Source organism: Bombus huntii, chromosome 14 (assembly GCF_024542735.1).
Source record: "Bombus huntii isolate Logan2020A chromosome 14, iyBomHunt1.1, whole genome shotgun sequence".
Taxonomy (NCBI): Eukaryota; Metazoa; Arthropoda; class Insecta; order Hymenoptera; family Apidae; genus Bombus; species Bombus huntii.
The window spans coordinates 11193828-11221825 of NC_066251.1; the positions used below are offsets into that span (position 1 = coordinate 11193828).

Here is a 27998-nt window from a genome sequence, read left to right on the forward strand (position 1 = left end):
GTTCGTAACATGAGAAACCATAATAGAGGAGTCAATGAAACAAAAAGAAGAAAAGAAAGAATTGAAGATATTGAATAATAGTTATAGTTTCGTTTCTTTCTCATCGTTCTTTAACACTTTGACTATATGTAATTATGACATGCTTTCTGAGAAATTCGCATTGAACCATCATTATTATTAAGTCTTTATCATATGATATTACTTTATTTTATATTTACTTATTTCCTGACAATCCCATACAGTTACAAAAAATCGGGATGTTATCCTTTCCTGACCATTCACTATCACTGGATCATCAGACTCACAGATCGCCGGTCTTTTCAGTGCATATGTAAATCTTTTCTCTTCAATAAAGCACTGTCAAATACAGAAATCATTTGTCTCATGCGCAAGTACCGACTAAATTGAGCAAAAATCTGAAATCACGTAAACGTGACGGCGTGTAACAAATGGCAGAGTGCCATCACGTTTAACTGACAGTGGCCGTCAAAGTGTTAAAAGTAAAAGTGAATGTACATATTCGTTAAAGATATTACCATCTAGTCTAAACAAATTAAAGGACATGCCTGAAAAATTGTTTTCGTCATAAAAATTTGAACGATTATCATCAACGCGCTCTAATTTATCAGTATATGTAAACAAAAGTAAATTTTGAGATCAGATGTTATATACGTATGTATGTATGTATGCGCTGTTGCAAGCGACACGACGGATGTTTGGAAATGTATCCAACCGGATCAAACTGTGTTTCGTAAGTATTTAAAGCTGTTTAAGCTATTTAACTATTCCAATAATATTTATTTTCACCTTTACTACCAATATTTTAAGAACGATATGATTATCAAATAATAACACGACAATTATATTAAATATTTATTGTAATCGACTGATGATCGAACCGAATCGTTGGATTCGTAATCACTCAATCGATCGTTTGATCGATGAATCATATATCCTCTACCGTTTACGTAACTTAAAAGAACTTTTAAACTTACAGATTTCCATACGTTTGAATGCCGTTGTACTTGAAAAATTGACTCAATTTCTTCGTAATACTGTCGATTCTTCTCGTGATTCTGGGAATATACTATCTTTTGAGGCCACGGAACCCTTTCGAGGCATATGATCTACCACACAAGAGCTCTACTAGGTAGCACATGGGAGTAGATATTAACGCGAAAGTCATTCGCAAACGTGGTTCAGGAAATTTATAACCTGATACCAGACGCGAAATACGTGGGACTCTACAACAGAATGACACCGGTCTTGATGATTCCCGACGAAAAGTTGATCAAATCCATTACCATAAAAAATTTCGACTATTTTCAACAACAAACAAGAACAAATAGACAGCTTCTTCAGCAGTAATCTGCTGCTACTCCGTGACGATAGGTGGAGAAACGTCAGTATTCACTCCAGCCTTCAGCTCCAGTAAGATGAGATCCATGTTCCAATTGATGTCCGAGACCGCTGTAAACATGGTAAAATATTTGTCAACCCTTCCGGCGAATGAGAACATGGTAGAGATGAAGTACATCTTCACCAGGTATGCCAACGACGTGTTCGCGATGTGTGCTTTTGGTATCGTGATGGATTCATTGGCCGATCGAAAAAATAAATTTTATACTTTAGGCAGAGAGACTTTAGATATTCACAGCGTAACGATTCTCAAACTTATCGTGATAAAAATATTCCCAGGATTAGCCAGAAGATTTTGTATAACGTTATTAAGCAGAAAAATGACGGATTTCTTCAAAGAAGTGGTACCTGACAGTATCAAAGTCAGAGAAGAGAAAGGTATAGTCAGACCAGATTTTATTTAGCTGATGATGAAGACCAAAGGTAAATTAGACTCGGGAAAGGATCTCACCGTTGATGATATCACTGCCCAAGCATTTATCTTCTTTTTTGGAGACTTCGAGACTACATTCGGACTATTATGCTTTGTTGCTCATGAAGTGGCTGTGAATCCCGAGGTTCAGGAAAGACTGCATGCTGAAATCGATTGCGTTTTGGCCGATTCCAGCAGGGAGTTCACTTTCGAAATATTCAACAGTCGTTTAGGGTATCTCGACGCTGTGATCATCGAGACACTGAGAATGTATCCAATTATACCTATCACCGATCGAGAATGCTCGAAATCATTCGAACTACCTCCAGTTCTGCCAGGAGTGAAACCATACGTAATGAACGAAGGTTCTCATCTGTGGTTGCCGATCTACGCGATCCAACGCGATTCAAAATATTTTGAGAAACCGAATACCTTCGATACAGATCGATTTTTGGATAAGAAGAGTAATCTCGTTAACAGCGGAGCGTATTTACCATTTGGCATGGGTCCGAGAAATTGTATCGCCAAGACGTTCGCATTAATGAAGGCTAAAGTCGCATTGTTCCATATTTTTGCCCGTTGCTGGCTCGAAGTTTGTTCCGAGACGACGATGCCTATGAAATTGAAGACAAGAGGAGTGTTTCTTAGGCGAAAAATGGATTTTGGTTACGGATAGTTCCGATAAACATTTAATTAATCGAAGAAACGTTTAATTAATCCGTCGAATTGAATTTTATTAAAATCTTATAAGGTGGTAAAATTGATAAAATCTGGCAGTATGAACTGGCTGAAGGAAGATTGTGAATGAAGAAGTTATATGAGATTAGTGAATTATTTTGAATTAAGAAGAATCAGTATGAATCGATCAGTGGAATGATAAAATGAACAAATATATCAGAGTAAAGGTATACAAATAATACGTAATATTTAGATCTCAAGTTAGCAGCACGAATTAATAAAGAGAAATTTGCTGGGAGAAATTTTAAACGAGTTTAATTGCCAGAGAAGAAGGAAAGCTTGCTTGTGAATACTCGAAGAGAAATGGTTGTTCTGAATAAGAAGACTAATCGTATTGTACCTTTAGAATTGATTTGCTTCGCGTATCTTTTTGAGTTCGAGTGGTCTCTTTGATGTGAATTTGAAGCGTATATTTTATTACGAATTTTTATCAGATAAGCAACAATATTAGTAAATATTTATCTGTATACACGAGTGAAATCCATTAGTATACATAAAGTGAATAACGTGTAGGTTTAGGCAATCAATAAGATTGACGTAATTTACAAAAGCTTGAATACAGAAATCTTGAAAGTATTTACAGCCCCGGTGAAAAATCTAACAATATATAAAACTTATTAGCAGTGAAAATGGTTAACTGGTTCGATAGTAGTATACTTATATATACCTAATATATGTATATCTATACTTAAGTGGTAGAAATGTTCGTGTAAGCCTAAACGATCTCAAAGGTATGTATATCGTATAAAATTGCAACATATCACATACATAATTAAAAGACCGATAAAATGAAACAATACAATTTTTGTTGTTGTCGCGAAAAATTTTAACATAATGGATTTTACGATCCATTCTTACGGGCCCATAGAAGAATGTACATACTTTTATGTGTGTATGTAAAACTTGCAGTTAATTGGATAATTAGTTTTCACAACAACCAATATCATAAATATAGCTTTGGGATACAGGCTTCTAAAATTGCACTCACGTGACTTTGTACATCTTTAACTTCGTTAATATTTCAAATTTCCGTATGAAATTTTCCGCGCATATTCCGAATCGAATATCTCGCTTTTCGAAAATATAAAAAAAAATTTCAATTTTTCAATAACATTTAGGAAACTTGTACAAAGAAATACGTGTTTGATTTGGCAAGATATTAATTTCGCCAAATATGAAATGATTCGAATTTATATTAGGATATTATATTAGACAAAAAAGAAACGACAATTGTGCAGATTTCTTTATACTTTGAAGTTTTACGTTTATCATATTTCGCCGTATATCGAAGAGTACCCTTACTTGCTTTCATTTTTGTACAGTATAATATGTACGAAATTTTGGCAAAAAAATATATTAAATATACTTTTGGACATTGTTTCGGTTTCTATATTATAGCGTCAAGTTTCATACTTTCGTCGTTTGATTATTCTCACTGAATCCCTGCATTAACTACATTATTTCATATTCACAAAATTTATGCGATTTTATATTACGTTAAATCATAATTCTTTGGGAAAGAAAATCTAGAAAAGTTTCAAATACAGCATAGGAAATTCAAATATTATCCGAAAATAATATCCATTTTTTCTTCGATCATCTTAATTTACATTATTGTCTAATAGCATCGCATAATTGTAATTAAGAAAATTTTTCTAGTCGAGCAATTTTCAAAGGAATAGTGGCATAAAAATAAAGACGATTATGACTCATTTTTATGCAGTCTAATAAGTAAAAAAGCGATAATAACGCGAAACAATGTATAAACATACAAATGCACGAAGGACATCTATATTTGATAAGATATATTTACCTATTAGACAGATAAAAACTAAAATAATAAAGCATAGTTGACGACTAAATCACCAATAATTTCTACAATATCAACGCTAAACGGTAGTTAGAAATCAGAGATATCCAGAGAATACACAGTCGAGAAATACACAGAAATTTGATAAGACTTATTATCTCACATACATAATACAAATGTTTGCACGCTCTAGCATAAATAGCCCAATGGCTATAAACAGTTACATCAACCCGTCATAGCCAGTCAGTACGCACGCAGCGCTCTAGCATGAGCATCATTCAATCGCGTCTCCGGCCACTCTCTCACATGAGAATATCCATATACGTTGACAGCTTCTAAGCTTTTTTTTAACATCGAATCGAACATAAACTTTTCTCGTGATTACCGATCGAAAGTCGAATCTCTTTAAAGAAAAGCAATGATCTAGTTTTCTGGTAGGTGGTTGTGTGGTGTTATACCAGTGAATACCCAGTAGAAGCGTTGAATAATAACGATGGAAATAAACTGGTGGCCAATAATTGCGGCAGTGGTCGCCGTAATCGCGGTAGCTTATTACAGATTCACTCGGACCTACGATTTCTTTGAGAAACGCGGGATTCCTTACTACAGTTACGTCCCGATATTGGGAAGCATTTGGGAGGCCATACTTCAACGAATCTCGTTCGCCGAGACGGTTGAAAAAATATACCAGGCGTTTCCCGATTCGAAGTACATTGGTTTTTTCGACTTCGCCTCACCCATAGTTATGATTCGAGATCTCGAACTGCTCAAGTCGATCACCGTGAAGAACTTCGATCATTTTCCAGATCACAGATCCTTTGATAGCGTAGATAGAGATCCCCTGTTTGGTAAGAATTTATTTGCCCTTCGTGGCGATAGATGGAAGGAAGTACGAAACACGTTGAGTCCAGCCTTCACGTCGAGCAAGATGAAGGCGATGTTCGTACTAATGCGCGAATGCGCTAAGGAATACGGCGATTACTTCGCTTCTTTGCCTGCCGACCAGACTACTTTGGAGTTAAAAGATTCGTTCACCAAATATACCAACGACGTAATCGCCACTTGTGCCTTTGGCATTAACGTGAACTCGATAAAGGACCCGAAGAACAAATTTTACGTGTACGGTAGAGAGGCTACTCATTTTGGGAGATCGCAATCCATCAAGTTTTTCATTGTAAGAAGCTTGCCCTGGGTAGCTCGAGCGTTAAATATCAGGATAATTAGGAAGCAGGTCGCGGATTTTTTCCAAGACTTGGTGGCTATTACGATAAAGACCAGAGACGAGAAAGGTATCGTTCGTCCGGATATGCTTCAGCTGATGATGGAAACGAGAGGGAAATTAGGCCCAGGAAAGGACTTGACCATCGAAGACATGACTGCCCAGGCGTTCGTCTTCTTCTTCGGTGGATTCGAAAGCACCTCTACTCTGATGTGCTTCGCTGCTTACGAGGTTGGAATTAATGAGGAAGTTCAGAAGAGATTGCAAGACGAGATCGATCAGGTTTTGGAGGATTGTAAGGGCGAAGCAACGTACGAGGCTATCAACGACATGAAGTATCTGGACGCTGTCATTCTCGAGAGTCTTAGGATGTACCCGACCATCGTGGCTGTCGATAGACTTTGCGTAAAACCGTTCGAATTACCGCCACATTTGCCAGGAAAAAAACCCTACATCGTTCAAGAAAATGAATGCATATGGATACCGATTTATGGAATTCAGCGCGATCCACAGAATTATCCAGAGCCAAACAAATTCAATCCTGATAGATTCTACAGCGATGCGAAACAGATGCTCAACTCCAGTTCGCTCTTTACCTTTGGATTGGGACCTAGAATGTGTATTGGTAACAGATTCGCGATATTGGAGGCGAAAGTTTTGTTGTTCTATATTTTTGCCAAGTGTAACCTCTTACCATGCGCCAAGACTTCTATACCGCTGAAACTGAACAAGAAAGGATTTGCTATGACGTCAGAGAATGGATTTTGGTTTAACATTCAACCGAGAAATATAAAGAAAGGCGAGGTCGAGAAAATTACGGTTCCAGGAAAAACGATGTTTATCGAGAAGATTCCTGATAGACATCCAGACAATTAAGTTATATGCGATGTTTGTAATATCAATCTTCCGAACTTTCGTTTGAAAATATCTACGTATATTTTTTCGATATATTCAATGCGATAAGATCGACGGTAAACCAGAAATCAGAACCGAAGGTTTCGAGTTGAACACGTCACTTCAAACGTTTATATTTAGTTATTCGCATCGTCACTTGATTTCGAAGTATTAAGAATCGAGATGCTTGTTTTGCGAAAGAAAGTGAAAAACACATATACTTGGGGTATTCAAAGTGTATAGAGAAATAAAAAGCTTTCATATAATATTTTCATTGTAACGCATAAAATATACGAATTGTATAAAGTTTCGGGTCAACGATTTCTCTTTGGTTCGAACAGGGAAACACTCTTAGATATCTATATTCAAAATCAACAAGTTGAAAATGATTCTATTTAACAACGAAGAACGTAGTGACTTTTGCGGAGATGAAGTACATCTTGTTTTATTTAACTGTGTTAAAACATCGTTAAATTTTCATAACTTTAAGCGATTTTAGTATTTTGTCGAATGATTTTCTATTGATACGATCTTTATGATTAATATGATTTTGTAGAATTTATAGAAAATAATCGTTACTAATATTCTACAAGCGTACTCTTATCCAGTTGGTTTGCCAAATGCTTGACGGATGATCTAATACATCAGATCTAATGATCTAATAACTCGATCAATGTTTTATAGCTTTTTTTTTCCTTCATACGTGTTTACGAGATTTTCTCTGTATACTAACATTTATATACTTTTTATTATTTAGATAAATGTATCTGTTATAATATAATATGATTAAACAAAATTAATATTTGGAATAAGAATAGTTTGGGTTTAAACAGAGAAACAAACTAAATAAATACAAGTTTGTATTGGGAAATAGAATTTATAATTCTAATCTATAATCGATTCTTATTATAATAAGATTACATTATTGTTTTTAAGATAATACCATACTGTCCATACCATACTTCGTCCTAGTTTCACAAATTTCAAGTTTCAGGTACCGTAAACTAAATAATTAACGATAGCATCCTCCGTCTGGGGCTCCAAAGTTCTTTCTGATAGAGAAAAGATTCAATATATGATTGCCTTTCCTGAACATTAAACGATGCGAACAAAACGATATCTTCGTTCAAAGATGTTAAAGTTTTCGATCAGCTTTGTGTTTATACCTAAGGCACATTTCAATCCTTTTTATCGATTTTCTTTATTTATAGTATTATTTTTACGAGTCAATTTCCGTTAAGCACCGATGTATCTCAGTTTTGGAGTTTCTTTACTTCTTTCTCCAACTTTCCCGCGTGATCGTAAATAAGGGGAAAAAGCCAAAGAGATAGAGAATTTTTTGGATATCCCACAAAATTCTTCCGCCACCATTTAACCTGTTCGTATTTCAGTGAAACGAATCGGAGAAGAAATGAAAAGGAGGATCGAATCGTGGCGCGTGTTCTTGGTCATATAATGGATACGTGTTACGCGTCCATCTCAATTATTCTGGCCGGATGCGTCAGCATCGTCTCTGCATGTCCAGCACGTAACATGGAGTCGAGATACATATAACAGTCGTATGTGTAATATATTCTACTACGTGATCGGCTAGTGGCAAAGACGCCATACGACCTTGTGAATGTTGCTTTAATGAGCGAGTTCCCGCGTATATATAAGCTGCTACATCACGAGATGGTTGCTCGTCACAATATCACGCGGATATCGCACCAACCTAATTGCGACCTACTTCTTCATTCTCGTGGTTCAAGAAATTGTGATAATGTGCTGCGAACTCTCATGGATTTGATATTCGATTTTCTGGGAATCGCGAACTTTGTCTTTAGACAGGGTTCCGATCGGTAGCTGGGACGATTAAATACATATGATCATTTCTTTTTATAACTTTTTGAAATACACCAGAGGAAAAGCAATGAATTTCATTAAATTTATTAAATGATTGGATCATTCTAAACGTTTTGTCGTCCGAAGATAATCTTAGGTCTATTATGTTATAGTTTCTAGATGTGAAAGTTTGTGGTTGCTGCTCGATTTTCTCTGTCTTATTCCACTCGTTCAATTTGGAATGATTACAAGGTTCAAGACTAAACGTTGGAACGATCGTACACTGTAATTTGTCACAATTTCAAACCGGGGATTTCAATTCTAAACGACCGCCGATGTCCATTTGAAGCGATTGTGGATCTTCAATTGAAATTACTTTGAATTTCATTTGGGAACAATCATTCTATTTATAAATATTCTGAGGTGTAAGTGTTGTCCCTGATAATTGTAGCTGCTGACTGTAGATATGTCGCTGACGGGGTACTGCTGTTTTTCTTCCATTTTTGATGCGTAGAAAAAAAATCGAACTCCGGTTGCTGGGATTTGGAACCCGGGTCCCGAACGTTCGTAACTTAAGGCGCTAACCACTGCGCTGCCGTCGTCCGGCAGTAGTTAGTGTCGAGTGGTGGTATTTGCTGTCGAATGCCGCCACAATTCAAAAGAGGACTCATTGTGAATATACGCAATGAATTAATTGACCTGTCAATAATAAGTACGCGATTGTGCCCGCATCAAATCGTATCACTATAAAAAAGAAAATAACAAACAACTTATATGTCCTCTTTGACACCATACGAATATTTTTAGAAAACACGCGAGTAGCTTACAAGGAACTTAAATATCTCTAGATTAGATTGCGAAAAGTATTTTGTATGAAACTATATACTTGTACCTAGTTGTAACTTTTAAACGGATAAAGTTATCAGTGACATTTTTTCTTCGAAGATAATTAACGAAGCAACGACGTGGCAATCTTTAATTGAACTAACGATAACGACTATTGAAAAGATACGAAACGAAACTCAGATATGGAAATCTCTTCGACGAAGAGCATATTGACGAAAGATAAATATTTTATTAAGAGTTATTTTCTCGCACGGCTAATGTTAATAATGTACGATATCCTTAAATAACGTTATAATAAATCTCTATATTACCTCCAATCATTTTATTATGACCTTCAACGGTATAATACTACAGTAACAACAATGTCGTAATAAAATCTCTGTTTCTTACGAATGACCACACGATGAGAACCACGCACATTTACCATGAAATTTCTTCGGAAATCAATCTAAACCAACACTCGACTAGCAACATTAACAACAGCCAAACGAAGTTAGCAATAACAACTAGATACATAGTTAACAATAGCAACGGAGTTGGCCGAGATAGGAAACAACGCAACGAATATTTTCATAAACGATCAACAAGTTATATTCGACGAAGCGGGAAAGCAATTTGGTCCAGTGCAGATTATCGTGCAACTTCTTCGGAAGGTTGGTCGTTGTTAAAGGACCCGTTTCCGATCCAACGACCCTTAGGTGCCTTAGGAAATATCTAGCAGGTTGACTCGATAAAACTACCCTCTCCCCTCTAATGTAATTCACTTTAGCTACGGTGAGTGCGTGGAAGGGATGAAAAGGAAAACTCCAAGACCGAAGGTTAGCGATGTAACCAACACCATCAAGACCGGCTTTTGGCCAGAATTAATGAACTGAAGATCGTAAGGGTGGATTCAAGCAGTGTATTGTCTTGTCGTGTTAGTGGAAAAAGGCGCGAAACGATGGCTAAAAGGGAAAACGAATCTTAGTTTTCTTGCTCTTCTACCTTTCTTCCCTCTTCGTCTTCGCAGTGTTATATATCCTACGATAAAACTATGGCAAATACATTACAATTATAATGAATTGGACCAATTATCGAAACGTGAAATACTGTTGACACTTTTATTAATGTATAACATATACTTTTATCGCTTTGAAGACTATTGTTTATGGTAAAAATTATAACTCATATTCATACATATAATTTACAGATAAACGATGTATAATTACGCAATAAATTTGTGCTTCTGTTAAATCTCATATGCGGAATAAAAATTAACATTACCTTCCAAACTATCCGAAACAATATTTACTCGATTACAATATTTTCCTTCCGCAAGTGTCAAACATTCTATTTATCCATTTACTCGTCATGATTAGTCACTCTTTTTACTTAATCCACGATATTTTTCTTTCATTAATTGCAATTAAAGAACTTTTCTCATGTAATAGTTAGTATACATATGTTACATGTATATCCACGCATCCTTGAATTTATTTCATTCTGTATTTATGCCAAACAAATTTTTCGAACTTAATGTTTCAATTGCGTCATAAACTTGCTAAAAAACAGTTTCTTTTGTCAAACTCTAACGAAACAATTATATTCAGCAAATTATTCATTACACAATATTAATCTTTCGAAGCACGAGCGAATAATCAATCAGATCACGAATTATATAAGAAACTTTTTATTTTGCTTATATCACATTAAGTAAAATAAATAGCAATCTTTAGTTAGTATTAGTATTAACATTCGAAAGACGGACGCTGCGCAGCTGGATTCGCAATAAATTTTTTTTACTCCAAAATGTCTTTCCTGCTCTTGTTATCGAGATCGTGCGAGAGTTTTCTTATCGCTAATGGAGAGGAAGGGGTCAGGCTCATATTACAAAACATCTTCAGTATGCTCCAAACAAAATTGAGCCAACGTATAGATCACGTGGATTACGACTGATTCGGTGTGACGTCCGCCGACATAGAGTTAACCGAAAAACACTACTTCTTACGCAAAGAAGATTTTAACCGCATTAAAGATCACTCATTCGCAAATTCAATTTCTACAATTTCCATTGCTCAGATGCTTTGTCGTTCCATTAGTTTGAGATATGCAGTAAAAATTTTCTCTGGGCTCAACATTTAGCCAAAATCCATTCTTAGCATAGGCAGTTATCACACCTTCCTCATATTGCAACGGAAGCAACATCTTCGATCCAATCTTGACGTTGCACTTGGCGAGAATGTGACACAGCAATACCTTTATCTCTGTTAACGCGAACCGATTGCCGATACAGATTCTGGGACCGAGACCAAACGGCATAAACGCACCCGAATTTATGATCTTCTTTCCATTCTCGAGGAATCTACCCGGATCGAATTTCTGCGGATTTTCATAGTGCTTGGGATCGTGATGAATCGCGTCAACAGGTATCCAGATGTTCATTCCTGCTTTTACGGTGAAAGGTTTTTCACCAGGTAAGGCTGGTGGCAGCTCGAAATCTTTCACGCATAGTCTATCCAAGAATACGGTAATTGGTTGCAATCTCATCGCTTCGTTGATCATGGCATCCAAGTACTTCATCTTCTGTATGGCATCGTAAGTCAATTGTCCGTTATTATTTTCCAACGTTTCGTCGATTTCCTCCTGTAGTCTTTTCAAAATCTCTGGATTTTCGGCTAGAAGGTAGAACAGAAAGCTTGTCTGCGTTGCAACGGAATCAGTTCCGCCAAAGAATAAGCTAAAAGCGTGATTAACCATGTTTTCCGTGCTCATACCTTTTCCTGGACCCTTCTTGTCGTTTACATCTATGAATAGTTGTAGAATATCTGATCGATAAGTGCCATTCTGTTTCCTTTCTTCGATCGTGTTGATCACTTGTTCGGTAAAAAATTTCGCTATATGTTTGTCCAGAAATCTGAGCTGAAGGAGCTTCGCCAGCCAGGGTAGGTTCCTTTGCGCCAACATTGCCATATCTTTTTTGAAACTAGTGAACGTGGTCGATTTGCCGTACGTGTAAAATACGTTCTTCGGATTTTTTATGGTGTCAACAGATACACCGTAGACGCAGGTGGCGATTACGTCGTTGGTATATTTAGTCAGCAGATCCCTCATCTCCATTTCACGCTCATTCTCCGCTAGATTCGACAAATAGTTCGCGTATCTGGTAGCACACTCGGACATAAGATTGAACATATCCTTTACCTTATTGGAAGTAAACGCGAGTGACAATATGCTCCTTTGTTCCTTCCATTGCTCGCCTTTCATAGAAAACAGCATACCGGCAAATATAGGGTCCATGTCCTTGAAGACAAAGTTACGATGATCGGTAAAGTGATCGAAATTCTTCATGTTGACGGACTTGATTAAGTCGAGATCGCGGAGCACTATGATAGGCGTGAGGGACTCGTATATGCCAACATATTTCGCTTCAGGATGAAGTTCATAAGCTTCCAGAATGATGTCTTGCAAGGTGGACCGTTTTGCGAAGAAGGATCCCATATTTCCAAACAATGGTATCGGTGGAATGTGCAGGATTCCATGTTTCTTGAATATATTATGATTCTTCGTGGCACAGTAGTAGATAGCGATCAGTATCGCTATTAAAAACAGACCAAGGGACAGATACTCCATTCGAATATACCACAACCACTATCAGAATTTTACTTCCGACACGATGTTTGCTGTGTCGGCCTTTCCGAATAACTAAAGGTCGATCAATTTATCGCGTAGCTATATACATAAATAAGTAAGAGGACACGTCTATATTCTGATACGCAAGAATGTCTCAAGTGTAGTAAACTCCCTAATCTTTAACGTTACGTAAGCAAAAACGAAAAAGATGAAATCTGTATTTCGTAAAAATCGCCATGATTTATTTAGCGAAGGTAGGAAATGCGTAAAGTATCTTTTAAACGTTTGTCTGCTTACTTAAACGTTGATAATTGCACAATGCATTACGGAATATCCTATACGCTGCAGTCGCAAATCTTTTTCGGAGCCTTCTAGCTTATGACGCTACGCAGTACTGGAGAAGGCTTAATTTACGGTACCCTAGAGTATTTTTGCTTCCTCTTTCTAGAACCCAGGCTGAGGAAAACCACGAAAACCACGTGATCAAGCGCTCCTTGCAGCTATCTTTGATTCACACTCATTTTTGTTTTATTGTATCAGCCGGATCGATTGACGAATTAACTAACCTATCTGATTGTCTTTAGATTAAGTGTCAAACGACAGTGCATGGCTTATAACAAATAATTACATCGTAATGTGTAAAAATAACAATATTTAATCTAGCTGTAAATTTTCGTACGGATGTCTCGACTAATTAAAAAGTTCCTAAATTAAATGATTTTAAAGTTACGACTGGAGTAAAATCATTGTTCACGGTGACATCATCTTATGGACAATGCGTGGACATAAATTCCTATGTGAATAATTGGAGTACGTTAAGGTATAGTGAAGGTATTGAATAGTGGAATAGAAAAATTCAAATATTTTGTAACAGATTTGAGATATTCGGTATATTTAGAACACTTAGACACACGTAAACGAATAATTTATTGAAAAGAGGCGTTTGTCCTATCAACGAGATCGAATAATCTAACCAATAAGATGTTTTGATGTATATGTGTATGTATTGAAATATGTACCGTTTTGCCCGAACGATGAGGATCTCTTCGTATGGAATTGACAATGTTTCCAAAAAAAAAAAAATCGCAGATACGAATATAGTGGTTCAAAGCAGCAGAGATAAAAGTCAAGAATTTTTTTTGGTATTTTAAGCAAGTTTGGACTCGATGATCTATGAACTCGTTCATCTATCTCTTAATGTTTGATGAACTCCTGCCCGGTGCGGCACTCGCCGTGTGATTTTTGCATTGGACTTTGATGCGCGTTTCGACATTAGTTTGCCAGGCGCAACTCTCTGAAACAAGGTTAAGTACATGCGAACGCTGATACGCTGGTATGGTTTAGATCGCTGGTGTTTCTGTGCCACGCGTAATAGTGTACACAATTGATCGACATTACTAGACCGTACAATATCATAAAACATATTTGCTATGCCGTCCTTTATCCGTCGTTAACTCGCGAGATTATTTATAAAATTCCTAAAAAGAATTCACGAACGAGAATTCCTTAGGTAAGATTAAATCAATTGTTAATCGTTAATCAAGAGTTTCGATCGAATCGGAAATTTATTATGGAAGTAACTACTGTTGATAAATTATTCCATTGAGCATATTATACATTGCATTGTGATTTGCCGAGAATCTGATTTTCTGTCAGACAATAAATCAATATACAGGATGATTTATCTAATTCGGTCATCTCAATTTAAAACTACATACGAACGAAATAAGTCAGAACGATATTAATGTTACATTACGATGGGACTGTAACAGGAATGTTATCACGATACTAAATTGTGCATGCTCCGTACAATTTATACATACGTAACTATATTACTTCGTTTGGGGAAAGAAAGTAGTATTGTTGATATTTGTATCAATGAAACAAACTTACAGTACCATAACGCAGGCTTTAGATGTCACATGCGGAATTTATCGCCGATGGAAAACAGATACGAGAAACAGATCGTTTGCTAATTTTTCAAAGTTAAATATATTCCTAATAAGAGTTCAAAGTAGGAATACTTCAGTTTTAGGGATAGGGTTGAATAACACACCGATTCTTTGCAAAAATAAAGCCGTTTAATAATTTTCAGTAATATTTTAAAGTAATAGAACTGTTTAATAATAATAAACTGAATAATAATAACAGTAACAAATTTTAATTAACGGAGAGAAATCTTTTTTTATAATAATGTAGCGAAATATTAGAAGCATAACGAGTTAAACAATCAAATTTTTATACATAAGTTTAACAACATAAGTTTCATAAAATTTACGCAATGCAAGAGTACAATATGACAATGAATATACAATATCTAATATCAGTGTCGCACAAAGATAGAAGATATTGCATTATTTCACAAACGGATTTTTCTTACACTTTGATGGCGAATCATAAAGGAAGTCGAGTTGGTCGATGTATTTATTAATTCTGCAGATTCTGTTGATGATATCGTTACCGAATGTCGATTGGCGAATAGGCGTATGAAATAATATCGAATGCTGAAGACATAGGAGGGAATGTTAAAGTTAATACGTATTGTAAGATCAGGACAGTTAATTCTGTTGTTCCAAATATTGCGTAATAATGATAATTCGTTAACAGTCCTACGCTGCTCTACTTACAATATATTCAATTGAGACAATAATCGCTGAATTATCATGATCGTTATATGGCATCAGGTCGCCCCTCTTATACGCAAGGAACCTGAAAAAATGATGTTGGATATTTTCCGGAAGTTAACAGGATTTCTCAATGCTTGGCGTCCATATTGCCGGCGCGTATTCGAGATGAGATAGCACCAGAGTAACGTACGATACTACAAGTGTAATTACGTGTAACAAGTGTAATTTAATACGTTCTTGCGTTTTACAGTATGAGATTATTTCGAGTAATTGATTTTTCAAACTCTGACATGTGAACTATATTTCGCAAGCTGTACATTACATGATATTAATCGTTTAATGATGCGAACGTATGATTTTAAAGGTTTAAAATTTTCTACAAATCATTTGTACAAATTCATTTGGCACCTCCGTTGACCTGGGCAAAGCGATAAGAACGTTTCCTTGGCTTAATGATCAACCAAAATCCATTTTTCGCACCGGCGTTTATCACACCTTTCTCGAATTCTAACGGAGTTGTCGTTTTCGGTCCGATCTTGACATTGCACTTGGCAAGAAGGTGACATAGCAATACCTTCATCTTTGTGAGTGCAAACCGGTTTCCGATGCACATTCTGGGCCCAAAGCCAAATGGCATATACGTGTCCGAATTTATAATCCTTCCATTTTTTAAAAATCTGTCTGGATCGAAATTCAGAGAATTTTCGTAGTACTTAGGATCGTGATGAATCGCTTTCACAGGAATCCAAACGTTCATTCCTTTCTTGATCGTGAAAGGTTTGTCGCCGGGTAACGCAGGTGGCAGTTCAAAATCTTTAGCACATAGCCTGTCAATGAATATAGCTACCGGATGCAGTCGCAAGGACTCATTCATCACGGCATCTAAATACTTCATCTCGCTTAGAATAGCGTAGGTTAATTGCCCGTTGTTGTTTTCCAATGCTTCATCGATTTCTTGTTGTAATCTTTTTTGAACATCTGGATTCTCGGCCAACAGGTGCGTCACTAAGCTGATTTGCGTGGAAACGGCCTCGAATCCGCCGAAGAAGAAGCTGAAAGCGTGAGAGGCCATGCTTTCCACGCTCATACCTTTTCCTGGCTCCTTTTTTTTGTTAGTCTCTAGCAATAGCTGTATGACGTCCGATCTATAAGCGCCAGTCTTTTCTCTAGCTTTGACTGTCTCTGTTACGATATCAGAGAAAAATTTCTCGACGTAGCTTTCCACGTATTTAAATTGCAAGAGTTTCGCTAGCCAAGGAGCGTTTTTGTGCATCAACGTTGTTAGAGATTTTTTGAAAGTTACTAAGGTTGTACCTATTTTACCGTATACGTAAAACACGTTATTTGGATCTTTTATTGTGTCCACGGAGACACCGTACACGCAGGTAGCGATCACGTCGTTTGTATATTTACTCAGAAGGCTCTTCATCTCCATTTCACGCTCGTTCTCCGGCAGTTTCGTTAAATGGTCCACGAATTTGACCGCGCAATCGGTCATCAGTTTGTACATGCCTTTTATCTTGCTAGAAGTAAACGTGGGAGACAACATATTTCTATGCTCCTTCCACTGGTCACCTGTCAGACAAAATAACATTCCCCCTAACAAAGGGTCCACTTCCTTGTACGCGAACGGTCGATGATCTGGGAAGTGTTCAATATTCTTAACGGTGACAGCTTTAACCAGTTCCGGATCGCGGAGCATTAGAACAGGCGTCAGAAATTCGTAGAAGCCAACATATTTCGCTTCAGGATGTAATTGATAAATTTTGAGAATAAAATCGTGCATGGTGCACTGTCTTCTAAGGAAGGGTCCCATATTTCCAAACAGTGGCATTGGTGGAATATGCAGAATTCCATGCTTCTTGAATAAATTATAATTTCTTGTGGTAAAGTAGTAAATAACGACGAGTACTGCTGCCACTATGGACAAAGCGATCGGTAGGTACTCCATGGTAAAGTAGTCGGTGTAGGTGCCAGAGTTTAGCGATGACACGATGTGCGCTGTGTTCTCTTACCAAGAAGACTAAGAGTCGGCCTATGAGCACAGTTCTTATATAGGAGAACTCGTTTCTGCATATCAGTATGCAGGAGCGTCTCCATGGTGTCGAACTCCTTTGCGTTTGACGTTCCATCGCGTTCCACTCACATTTATGCGCAGATTTATCAGTTGTTGGTGATAATAAGTTTAACATATTCGACATAGATTGCAATTACTGATTACATAATTGGAAAAAAGATGGATCGATGAAATTTAGGCCGTGAAATTTTAATTAAACATACCCGGAGCATAGCTTTCAAGGAAAAGAAATCGGTTGTTCTGAAATGTTTAATAACCAATCTTCGATATAATATTCGTTAATAAGTACTTACGATCGTCTTCTATTCAGCTGACAATATATTGATTTCGTAGTTGTAGAGTTAATTTGTTATTCTTATTAAAATACTTTTCCCACTGAAGTTCCCAAACATTCAAGTATACAAATAAGAATAAAAGTTTGCGGACAGAGGATTATATGCATAAGGAAAAGATTATTATTAATTTTTATTGATTGTGTGACGTTTTATGCAGTACTTTAATGCGCAGAATAAAAATTATCGCGGACGGAAGACGGAAACGCGAAGTGATTATTAGTTAATTTTTGTAAATTAAACATATTCTTGATAAAAATTCAAATTGCTAATACTTCAATTTTGGTGAAGGAATATTTGTGCCTTTACGGAATATTAAATAAATCATTGATTTTTTGCAAAAATACAAAATATGTAGCGAAATATTTTTGTTTAAAATTAGATTCCGTTTTCCTATTTATTTATCATTATGAATCGTTCATTCTATCCAGATTAGTTGTGTGCATTGGACACATGGATAAAAGGACCATTCGTTATGTAAAAGCAAATTGAAAATGTAGCATTTCTTATTTGAGGTTTAATTTTTGAAAAAATGCATTTTGTAGTCTTTAGATCTTCTCGCTCGGGTTAATTTTAAGAATGGATGAAAATAGAGAATTTGCATTTCCAGAGACACTTCCATATCAATTACTATTTTGATAAATTGTAACGCGAGGAACAGAAATTTTAACATAATTATAAATGTTAATAACATTGTCTTTGTATTAGAAGTTTCTTCGTACCCATCTGATAGAGGCATCAGGCCCTTATCTGTTCATGTTTTTACTATCGGTTTCTCTTGACATTATAAATACCATTGTTTGAAATCGTGATTGGATTTACAATTTCGCTATATCATGTCACGTATATGTCTACTCGATTATGTGCTCGATTATGTAAGAGGAAAACGTGTCACTGGATCTTTAAACATGAAAATAGTTATTTAAATTATTGATTATGTATAGAAAAAACACGTCAAACAATAGTTGACAGACTAGATGCAGACAACTGCGTGTTATTACACTTCTTTTTCGTGCGACAAATAGTTGGCGAGAAAAAATGAAAAAGGGGTCTGTAAAAAGGTTCTTTTACATTTTGAATCATTTTTTATCAACAAAGACTTAAAAAAAGTGTCTATTTTTATTTCCGAACTGAAACACTTGTTACGATTTGGTCTTGATCTTCGGTATTCGTAGCCGTTATATGTTACTCTAGATGTCGAATCTTAGAATTCTCGAATTATATTTAAATAAAAACGGTAGTTGCTGTCACCAGAAGTAGTTATTAACTATTTCGATTAATTCGACTCCCATTCGCTAATTTTGAAACAAGGCAAATGACTGAATGAAATGATTCCAAAAACTTGTCGCACCCTTCTAGAGCGCGTCACTATTTTGAATTTCTAAACTGTTGTATCGTTCATATTTTAATTCGTTAATATAACCGTATGAATAGCGTTAACTAGCGTATCAATACGACTGATAAATAAACTTTCACGTTTCGGCTTACCCGCTATTTGCAGGAGTACTAGCACGAGAAGGATTAAAGTCTCCTTGGAATAAATGAATATTTTCAATATCTTCTTGATTGATGAAAATAATAGTCAATGAATAGTTTTATTGAAATTGTATATGTGGTACAAGTCCAAAATCGAAGAAGAAAATGTTACAATGTTTAGCTTCTCACCTTGCTTATATGTATAGTCGATCGCACTCCTGGAATATCGTACTGAGTCAATATAGTTATTGGAAGACTGACTGTATGAATGGTTAACGATTAATAAAATGCTCGGTTCTACTTCTTGACGTTACTTAAAAATTGGATTAGAACAATTCTCTGCTTCGCAAAGACTACTGTTCTTCTGAACTTGATATTAACTCTCGATAAATTTTTAACTGATTCTTGACAAAATTTTAACTACTTGGACTGAACTCTATAACTGAACTGAATAACTGAAGTCAATAACTGAGCTGAACTGACTGAACCCTTGAAAAATTTTTAACTGAACTGCGCTTTGACAAAATTTCAACTGAATTGCTTCTCTACAAATTTTTACTGAACTACGTTACGGACTTTAACTGGACTGCTTGTTTCTAAGTGGCTACCCTTATTTATACTAAGACTATCATGGCCAATTGTCACGTGATGGATTATTCTATGATAGCGCGGAGTTTTGGTACGTGATTACTTTTGCGGACGCTGCAATCTTCAGTTCTGCTGGTGTCTTTCGAGAAGTATTAGGGTTTCAGCTTATGTGGGTTTCGTGGAAGTATTGCTGCTGCATTCTTCTTGCAGTATCAGTTTCTGCTCATGATACGTCGTATTCTGCTCAACACGTGGTTACCTTGCTGATGCCAGTACTTGAGCCTTTGGCGCGTGTCAGTTGTTTGTCACTGTAGCTGCTGTATGAGAAGATTGTAGCATCTTAACTTCCATTACTTGCTTATTGTACTGTGTATTGTATTCAGGAGAGCGCGTGCAAGGCGGTACGTGTCAGTGGATGTCTCATTCTTGCCTAGAGTTGTGGCCCGCGATATTCGCGAGTTATGACGTATCCCTTTCATGTTTCCCTTTGATATAATCAATAACTTAGATGACAACCGAATGAATTCGACTTTATTTGCGCCCAAATAATTATTTTAATGTTTGAGGGCCCAGAGGCGTGTTTTCCTTTTATATAATCGAGTTTAAAGTGTGCACAGATTATTTTTTTATTGATTGGAACTATCGTGGATGGTATTGTAACAGAAATCTTGAAACAAAATTTTATCAAGAATGAAGAAGAGCTAACCTAGATTGTACATGTACATATGTACGTACTATTAGAGCAGTAATCAATCTAATGTTATTGTATTTTATATATTTTTTCCTATCTAGTATTGCCTAGACAATCTCAATTTAAATTATGCGTACTTATACGAAATTAACCGGAGTAATGTATTCTACACTGAAATTTACAACAAAAGAATTACGATAAAATATTTTGTTTTGAGCAAAAAAATATTTATCTTTGTACAGAACATTAAATGAACTATAAATTGTTCTTGAAAATATAAAATAAAAAGCCAAGTATTTCTGATCGATTAGATCCATCATACTATTCATTTAGCTATACATCATGATTAGTCATTTCTTTTATTTAATCTTTAGACACCAGAGATGAACAATAACAAAACCGAAAGGTCTAGGATCGACGATTAATCCACAATAGCTTTATTTCATTAATTGGAATCCAAGAACTTCTTTTATCCAATAATTGAGACACATGCATCCTTGAATTTAGTTTACTCTATTTTTATGCTAAACGAATTTTCCTAATTTAATATTTAAATTATGTTACAAAATAGTCGATATAAAACAAAACATTTTTTACCAAACTCTGACAAAGAAATAATGTTTAGTAAATTGTACATTACATGACATTAATTGTTCGAATCATGAGCAAAAACGTATAATCAACCAAGCCACGAATTATGTAGGAAATTTCATACTTAAGTAAAGCAAATAGCAATCTTCAATCAGTATCGAGATTAATTGAGAAAAACCATACAAAGCAGGATACAAAGAAGGATTTCAACGTATCGTGTTAAAGATCGCTCATTCCTAAATTCAGTTCCTATAAATTCCATTGATCATACACACTTTGTCGTTCCATTAGTTTGAGATATGCAGTAAGAATTTTCTCTGGGCTCAACATTCAGCCAAAATCCATTCTTAGCATAGGCGGTTATCACATCTTCCTCATATTGCAACGGAAGTAACATCTTCGATCCAATCTTGACATTGCACTTGGCGAGAATGTGACACAGCAATACCTTTATCTCTGTTAACGGGAACCGATTGCCGATACAGATTCTGGGACCGAGATCAAACGGCATAAACGCCCCCGAATTTATGATCTTCTTTCTGATAGATTCTCGAGGAATCTATCCGGATCGAATTTCTGCGGATTTTCGTAGTGCTTGGGATCGTGATGAATCGTGTCAACAGGTATCCAGATGTTCATTCCTGCTTTTACGGTGAAAGGTTTTTCACCAGGTAAGGCTGATGGCAGCTCGAAATCTTTCACACATAGTCTATCCAAGAATACGTTAATTGGTTGCAATTTCATCGCTTCGTTGATCATGGCATCGTAAGTCAATTGTCCGTTATTATTTTCCAATGTTTCGTCGATTTCGTTTCCTCCTGTTTCAAAATCTCTGGATTTTCGGCTAGAAAGTAGAACAGAAAGCTCGTCTGCGTTGCAACGGAATAAGTTCCACCAAAGAATAAGCTAAAAGCGCGATTAACCGTGTTTTTCATGCTCATACCTTTTCCTGGATCTTTCTTATCAGTCACATCCATGAATAACTGTAGAATGTCTGACCGACAAGTGCCATTGCGTTTCCTCTCCTGGACCGTGTTGATAACTTGTTCGGTGAAAAATTTTGCTATATGCTTCTCCAGAAATCGAAGGTGGAGAAGCTTAGTCAGGCAGGGTAGGTTCCTTTGCGTTAGCATTCTCATAGCTTTCCTCAATGTTGTGAACTTCCGACGGTGTCGACAGATACGCCGTAGACGCAGGTAGCGATTACGTCATTAGTATATTTAGTCAACAGATGCTCCATTTCTATTTCGCCCTCGTCTTCTGTCACTTTCGACAAGTACATAGTCCGCGTATCTGATCGCACATCCAGATATTAGATTAAATATGTCCTTAATCTTATTGGAAGTAAACGTTGGCGACAACATGCTTCTCTGCTCTTTCCATCGCTCGCCGTTCATAGAAAATAGCATTTCGGCAAAGATAGGATCCATATCCTTATCGACGAAGTTACGATGATTGGTAAAGTGATCGAAATTCTTCATGGTGATGGACTTAATCAAATCGAGGTTACGAAGTACTATGATAGGCGTGAGTGACTCGTATATGCCGACGTATTTCGCTTCGGGATGAAGTTGGTAGGTTTCCAGAATGGTGTCTTGCAAGGTGGTCCGTCTGGCGCAAAGGTATCCCATATTTGTAAACAATGGCAACGGTGAAATGTGTAGGATTCCATGTGTTACGTCCGGTGACTCTTTACGTTCGAGGCAGCCAGCAGCTGTGCACATAGAATTAAACGGATCGCAATAATCTTAAGGAACTGTCATAAAATGAGGCTTTCTGATTTACCATTAAGACCGTTAAGTGGCATAAAACATCTTTAAGTCAAGAGATTCCTTATTGCGTCATCAGGTAAAAATTGGGGAAACGTAGGTTTTCCCATGGTTCGAAGGATTCCATCCTCACGCGAGCAGTGGTGGGGCGATCACCACCGAGTAAGTTTTCCTTTGCAACAGCATCGTCACCGGACTTCACTGGTTCATCATCTTTATAACAGTCAACATCTCTTTACCGGATTTCCTTCAATCCTTCAATCATTGATCTACTTAACTTATACCTTACACACCAGCGTAACTATCTTTTCTACAAAGTTGTTGGAGATATATACTATCTTTGAACTGTTAATCAAGCATTATACTCATTAAGCTACCTCTATTATCCTAATCGAAATAGGGGGTCGATCAGTTCGTGGTGTCCATTGTCTAAACTCTCCGTGAACAGTCGAAAAAACACCATGCTTCTTAAATAAATTATGATTTTTCGTGGCGAAATAGTAGGTAGCGACAGGTATCGCTACCAAAGACAGACCAAAGGACAAATACTCCATTCTGAATATTAAATTAAAGCCATTGTTGGAATTTTCACTTTCGACACGATATCTTGCACAGCGTCCGCTTAGTAAGATGACTGATTGTCCAACGATTTATCGCGTAGCTTTATAAGTACATACATATAGAAGGGAACGTGTCTGTGTCCCGATATGCAGGGGCATTTCAAGCATGTTCTATTCCCTAACTTTTAAACGTTACTTCTTAAACCAAGCGTGACTCGGCAAAAACTAGGCTACCACTCCACGTTTCCTTATAGTTATTTCGACTGATACTCATTTTTGTTTTGTTATGTCGAACGATTGATAATTTGATTAACTTATCTGCTTGCCTTTAGATCAATTCTCGGACGATACTGCACGCCATTTGCCGTCTTATCTGAAATAACGATATTTCATAATGCAAACATAGTAATCAGAGACTACTTAATGTGGCCTTACATTTTCATACGAATTAATTAAATGTTAGCGAATCGATTAATTATAAAGTTACAATCTAAACAAAATCATCGTTCACGGGCGACATCATTCTGTCGACGAAACATTGACATAAATTCCTATGTGAATAATTGGAATAGATTGAGGCAGAGCAAAGATCGAGTCGGGAATGTAAAAATTCAAATCTTTTATAACAGATGTGAGATGTTCGGTACATCAATAGATTATATGGACGGATAAACGGATAACCTACTCGGAAAAAGGTGTTAGTTCTAATGACTAAACGGAACTAATCGATAAGATTATTCGATAAGATATTTCAATATCATATGAATATTTTCATACAATTGTTCGATGATGTCATACAGTATGAAAGAAGCATAAAACATATAAACAAAACAGCCGTCCGTCCTTTAGTCGTTGTTAACGCGTGAGTCTTACTTACGTACTGACATAGATACATAAATAAGCATTCCTTATTAGATTAAATTCATTGTTAATAGTTGGACACTATCATTCCATTACCGTGAACTGTTAATTCTGAATCAAAAATTTCGATCGATTTTTGTTATGAAAATAATTGCTGTCCATTCGTTATTCCATTAATTAAAATGTCGCACATGTTGCACCGTGATTCGCAAAGAAACTAATTCTTTGTTTAACCAATTTTAGGTAATAAATTAGTATACGGAATAATTCATCTAACTCGACCGTTTTAAGATATTTATATGTCGTTACTTCTACGAAACATCAACCTTAAGTCTTTCTTTGATGGAATTTTTTGGAATCCGCATGTAACAGATAAAGATAAAGAGAGGTATACATGCTTAATTTCGTTTTTGATTCAAATATAAGAAACTTTGTAAAGTATGCCTGTTGTGGTATTCTATAGAAAAAAATGAAACTTCCTTTTTTGTAAAATGAAGTATATACAAACATGGTAATATCAACCTTTCCGGTATCGTTTCTAAAGTTTTAATTTAAAAAAGTTAAACGCAACTCTATGCGACTATATTAGGATGCAGAAATATTATCATGATAATGACGAGCTGTAAATGTTCCGCTTAATTTAGAAGTAACTACATGATTTTGTTTGTCGCCTGACGTAGCGTTGTAGGTATTTACTAATGGATAGATTTATCGTTCAGATAGAAATTGCGTTGAATACAACCTAATATTTACTACAGAATGATGCAGCGCTTTCGGTGTTACGTGCCAAAGTTATCGCTGATGAGAAACAGATACGGGAAACGATAGTTTGTCAATTTTTTTAACCGTTTAATAATAATGAGGTAAATAATAATAATAACAACAAATTTTATTAACGGGAAAACACCTTTCTAATGTAGCGAAATATTAGAAGCATAACGAGTTAAACAATCAAATTTTTATACATAAGTTTAACAACATAAGTTTCATAAAATTTACGCAATGCAAGAGTACAATATGACAATGAATATACAATATCTAATATCAGTGTCGCACAAAGATAGAAGATATTGCATTATTTCACAAACGGATTTTTCTTACACTTTGATGGCGAATCATAAAGGAAGTCGAGTTGGTCGATGTATTTATTAATTCTGCAGATTCTGTTGATGATATCGTTACCGAATGTCGATTGGCGAATAGGCGTATGAAATAATATCGAATGCTGAAGACATAGGAGGGAATGTTAAAGTTAATACGTATTGTAAGATCAGGACAGTTAATTCTGTTGTTCCAAATATTGCGTAATAATGATAATTCGTTAACAGTCCTACGCTGCTCTACTTACAATATATTCAATTGAGACAATAATCGCTGAATTATCATGATCGTTATATGGCATCAGGTCGCCCCTCTTATACGCAAGGAACCTGAAAAAATGATGTTGGATATTTTCCGGAAGTTAACAGGATTTCTCAATGCTTGGCGTCCATATTGCCGGCGCGTATTCGAGATGAGATAGCACCAGAGTAACGTACGATACTACAAGTGTAATTACGTGTAACAAGTGTAATTTAATACGTTCTTGCGTTTTACAGTATGAGATTATTTCGAGTAATTGATTTTTCAAACTCTGACATGTGAACTATATTTCGCAAGCTGTACATTACATGATATTAATCGTTTAATGATGCGAACGTATGATAAACGTATCATTTTAAAGGTTTAAAATTTTCTACACAAGGAAATTAAAGGTTATTTTACTTCATATTCCATTTGTACAAATTCCATTGGCACCTCCGTTAACCTGGGCAAAGCGATAAGAACTTTTCCTTGGCTCAATGATCAACCAGAATCCATTTTTCGCAGTGGCGCTTATCACACCTTTCTCGAATTCTAACGGAGTTGTCGTTTTCGGTCCGATCTTGACATTGCACTTGGCAAGAAGGTGACATAGCAATACCTTCATCTCTGTGAGTGCAAACCGGTTTCCGATGCACATTCTGGGCCCAAGGCCAAATGGCATATACGTGTCCGAGTTCATAATCTTCTTACCATTTTTAAAAAATCTGTCTGGATCGAAATTCAAAGAATTTTCGTAGTACTTAGGATCGTGATGAATCGCTTTCACAGGAATCCAAACGTTCATTCCTTTCTTGATTGTGAAAGGTTTGTCACCGGGTAACGCAGGTGGCAGTTCGAAATCTTCAGCACATAGCCTGTCCATGAATATAGCTACCGGATGCAGTCGCAAGGATTCATTCATCACGGCATCTAGATACTTCATCTCGTTTAGAGCATCGTAGGTTAATTGGCCGTTGTTGTTTTCCAATGCTTCGTCGATTTCTTGCTGTAATCTTTCTTGAACATCTGGATTCTCGGCTAACAGGTGCGTCGCTATGCAAATTTGCGCGGAGACGGTTTCAAACCCGCCGAAAAAAAAGCTGAAAGCGTGAGAGGCCATACTTTCCACGCTCATACCTTTTCCTAGCTCCTTCTTCTTGTTAGTCTCTAGCAATAGCTGTATGACGTCCGATCTATAAGCGCCAGTCTTTTCTCTAGCTTCGACCGTGTCTGTCACGATATCAGAGAAAAATTTCGCGATATAGCTTTCTACGTATTTAAATTGCAACAGTTTCGCTAGCCAAGGGGCGTTTTTGTGCATCAGCATTGTTAGAGATTTTTTGAAAGTTACTAAGGTTGTACCTATTTTACCGTATACGTAAAACACGTTATTTGGATCTTTTATTGTGTCCACGGAGACACCGTACACGCAGGTAGCGATCACGTCGTTTGTATATTTACTCAGAAGGCTCTTCATCTCCATTTCACGCTCGTTCTCCGGCAGTTTCGTTAAATGGTCCACGAATTTGACCGCGCAATCGGTCATCAGTTTGTACATGCCTTTTATCTTGCTAGAAGTAAACGTGGGAGACAACATATTTCTATGCTCCTTCCATTGGTCACCTGTCAGAGAAAATAACATTCCTCCTAACAAAGGGTCCACTTCCTCGTACACTAACGGACGATGGTCCGGAAATTGTTCGACGTTCTTGATAGTGACAGCTTTAATCAGTTCCGGATCGCGGAGCATTAGAACAGGCGTCAGAAATTCGTAGAAGCCAACATATTTCGCTTCAGGATGTAATTGATAAATTTTGAGAATAAAATCGTACATGGTGCACTGTCGTCTAAGGAAGGGACCCATATTTCCAAACAGTGGCGTTGGTGGAATATGCAGAATTCCATGCTTCTTGAATAAATTATGATTTCTCGTGGTAAAATAGTAAATAACGACGAGTACTGCTGCCACTATGGACAAAGCGATCGGTAGATACTCCATGTTAAAGTAGTCGGTGTAGGTGCCAGAGTTTAGCGATAACACGATGTGCGCTGTGTTCTCTTACCAAGAAGACTAAGAGTCGGCCTATGCGTAGAGTTCCTATGTAGGGGAATTCGTGTCTGCATATCAGGATTCAGGAGCGTCTCGACGTTGTGAAACTCCCTTGCGTTTGATTTCATCGCTTTCCTTCCACTTTTATCAGTTTTACCGGTTTTATCAGTTGGATAATTAGTTCAACATGTTCGGCATAGATTGCAATTAATGATTACATATTTGGAAAAAGATGGATTGATGGAATTTAGGCCGTGAAAT

At 36.5% G+C, this 27998-nt stretch overlaps 4 protein-coding genes, 1 long non-coding RNA gene and 1 pseudogene across 5 annotated transcripts; 3 read left to right on the forward strand and 3 right to left on the reverse strand.

The window, feature by feature from the left end:
• Positions 1 to 526: 526 nt before the first annotated feature.
• LOC126873436 (cytochrome P450 9e2-like) lies at positions 527 to 4730 on the forward strand. The gene is made up of 3 exons (XM_050634277.1): positions 527 to 1364; positions 1547 to 1763; positions 1836 to 4730. Exons 1-3 carry the CDS (start codon positions 1255 to 1257, stop codon positions 2505 to 2507), a joined length of 999 nt encoding a protein of 332 aa, XP_050490234.1. The 5' UTR covers positions 527 to 1254; the 3' UTR covers positions 2508 to 4730.
• LOC126872941 (cytochrome P450 9e2-like) lies at positions 4615 to 7432 on the forward strand. Its single transcript, XM_050633231.1, has one exon. It carries the CDS (start codon positions 4873 to 4875, stop codon positions 6472 to 6474), a length of 1602 nt encoding a protein of 533 aa, XP_050489188.1. The 5' UTR covers positions 4615 to 4872; the 3' UTR covers positions 6475 to 7432.
• Positions 6430 to 20298, reverse strand: LOC126872943 (cytochrome P450 9e2-like). Its single transcript, XM_050633233.1, has 2 exons — positions 19473 to 20298; positions 6430 to 14065 (listed from the first exon to the last, which is right to left on the reverse strand). The coding sequence occupies exon 2, from the start codon at positions 12769 to 12771 to the stop codon at positions 11194 to 11196; it is 1578 nt and encodes a 525-aa protein (XP_050489190.1). The 5' UTR covers positions 12772 to 14065; positions 19473 to 20298; the 3' UTR covers positions 6430 to 11193.
• On the reverse strand, positions 14831 to 27686 carry LOC126872942 (cytochrome P450 9e2-like). Its single transcript, XM_050633232.1, has 2 exons — positions 26228 to 27686; positions 14831 to 15893 (listed from the first exon to the last, which is right to left on the reverse strand). Exons 1-2 carry the CDS (start codon positions 27684 to 27686, stop codon positions 15796 to 15798), a joined length of 1557 nt encoding a protein of 518 aa, XP_050489189.1. The 3' UTR covers positions 14831 to 15795.
• LOC126872960 (uncharacterized) lies at positions 17192 to 27725 on the forward strand. The gene is made up of 2 exons (XR_007692268.1): positions 17192 to 17340; positions 27678 to 27725. It is a non-coding gene; the product is annotated as an uncharacterized LOC126872960 (long non-coding RNA).
• Positions 20842 to 25062, reverse strand: LOC126872947 (cytochrome P450 9e2-like; annotated as a pseudogene).
• Positions 27726 to 27998: the final 273 nt, after the last annotated feature.

Bases quoted from the DNA above. Each gene is read 5' to 3' on its own strand.
- LOC126873436 (XM_050634277.1), top strand. From the start codon at position 1,255: ATGACACCGGTCTTGATGATTCCCGACGAAAAGTTGATCAAATCCATT. The intron at 1,365-1,546 runs GTAATCTGCTGC...CATCTTCACCAG, and splicing joins AATAGACAGCTTCTTCAGCA to GTATGCCAACGACGTGTTCG. The intron at 1,764-1,835 runs GTACCTGACAGT...CTGATGATGAAG, and splicing joins CGGATTTCTTCAAAGAAGTG to ACCAAAGGTAAATTAGACTC.
- LOC126872941 (XM_050633231.1), top strand. From the start codon at position 4,873: ATGGAAATAAACTGGTGGCCAATAATTGCGGCAGTGGTCGCCGTAATC.
- LOC126872943 (XM_050633233.1), bottom strand. From the start codon at position 12,771: ATGGAGTATCTGTCCCTTGGTCTGTTTTTAATAGCGATACTGATCGCT.
- LOC126872942 (XM_050633232.1), bottom strand. From the start codon at position 27,686: ATGGAGTATCTACCGATCGCTTTGTCCATAGTGGCAGCAGTACTCGTC. The intron at 15,894-26,227 runs GTGTGATAAGCG...AATTCGAGAAAG, and splicing joins TCCGTTAGAATTCGAGAAAG to GTGTGATAAACGCCGGTGCG.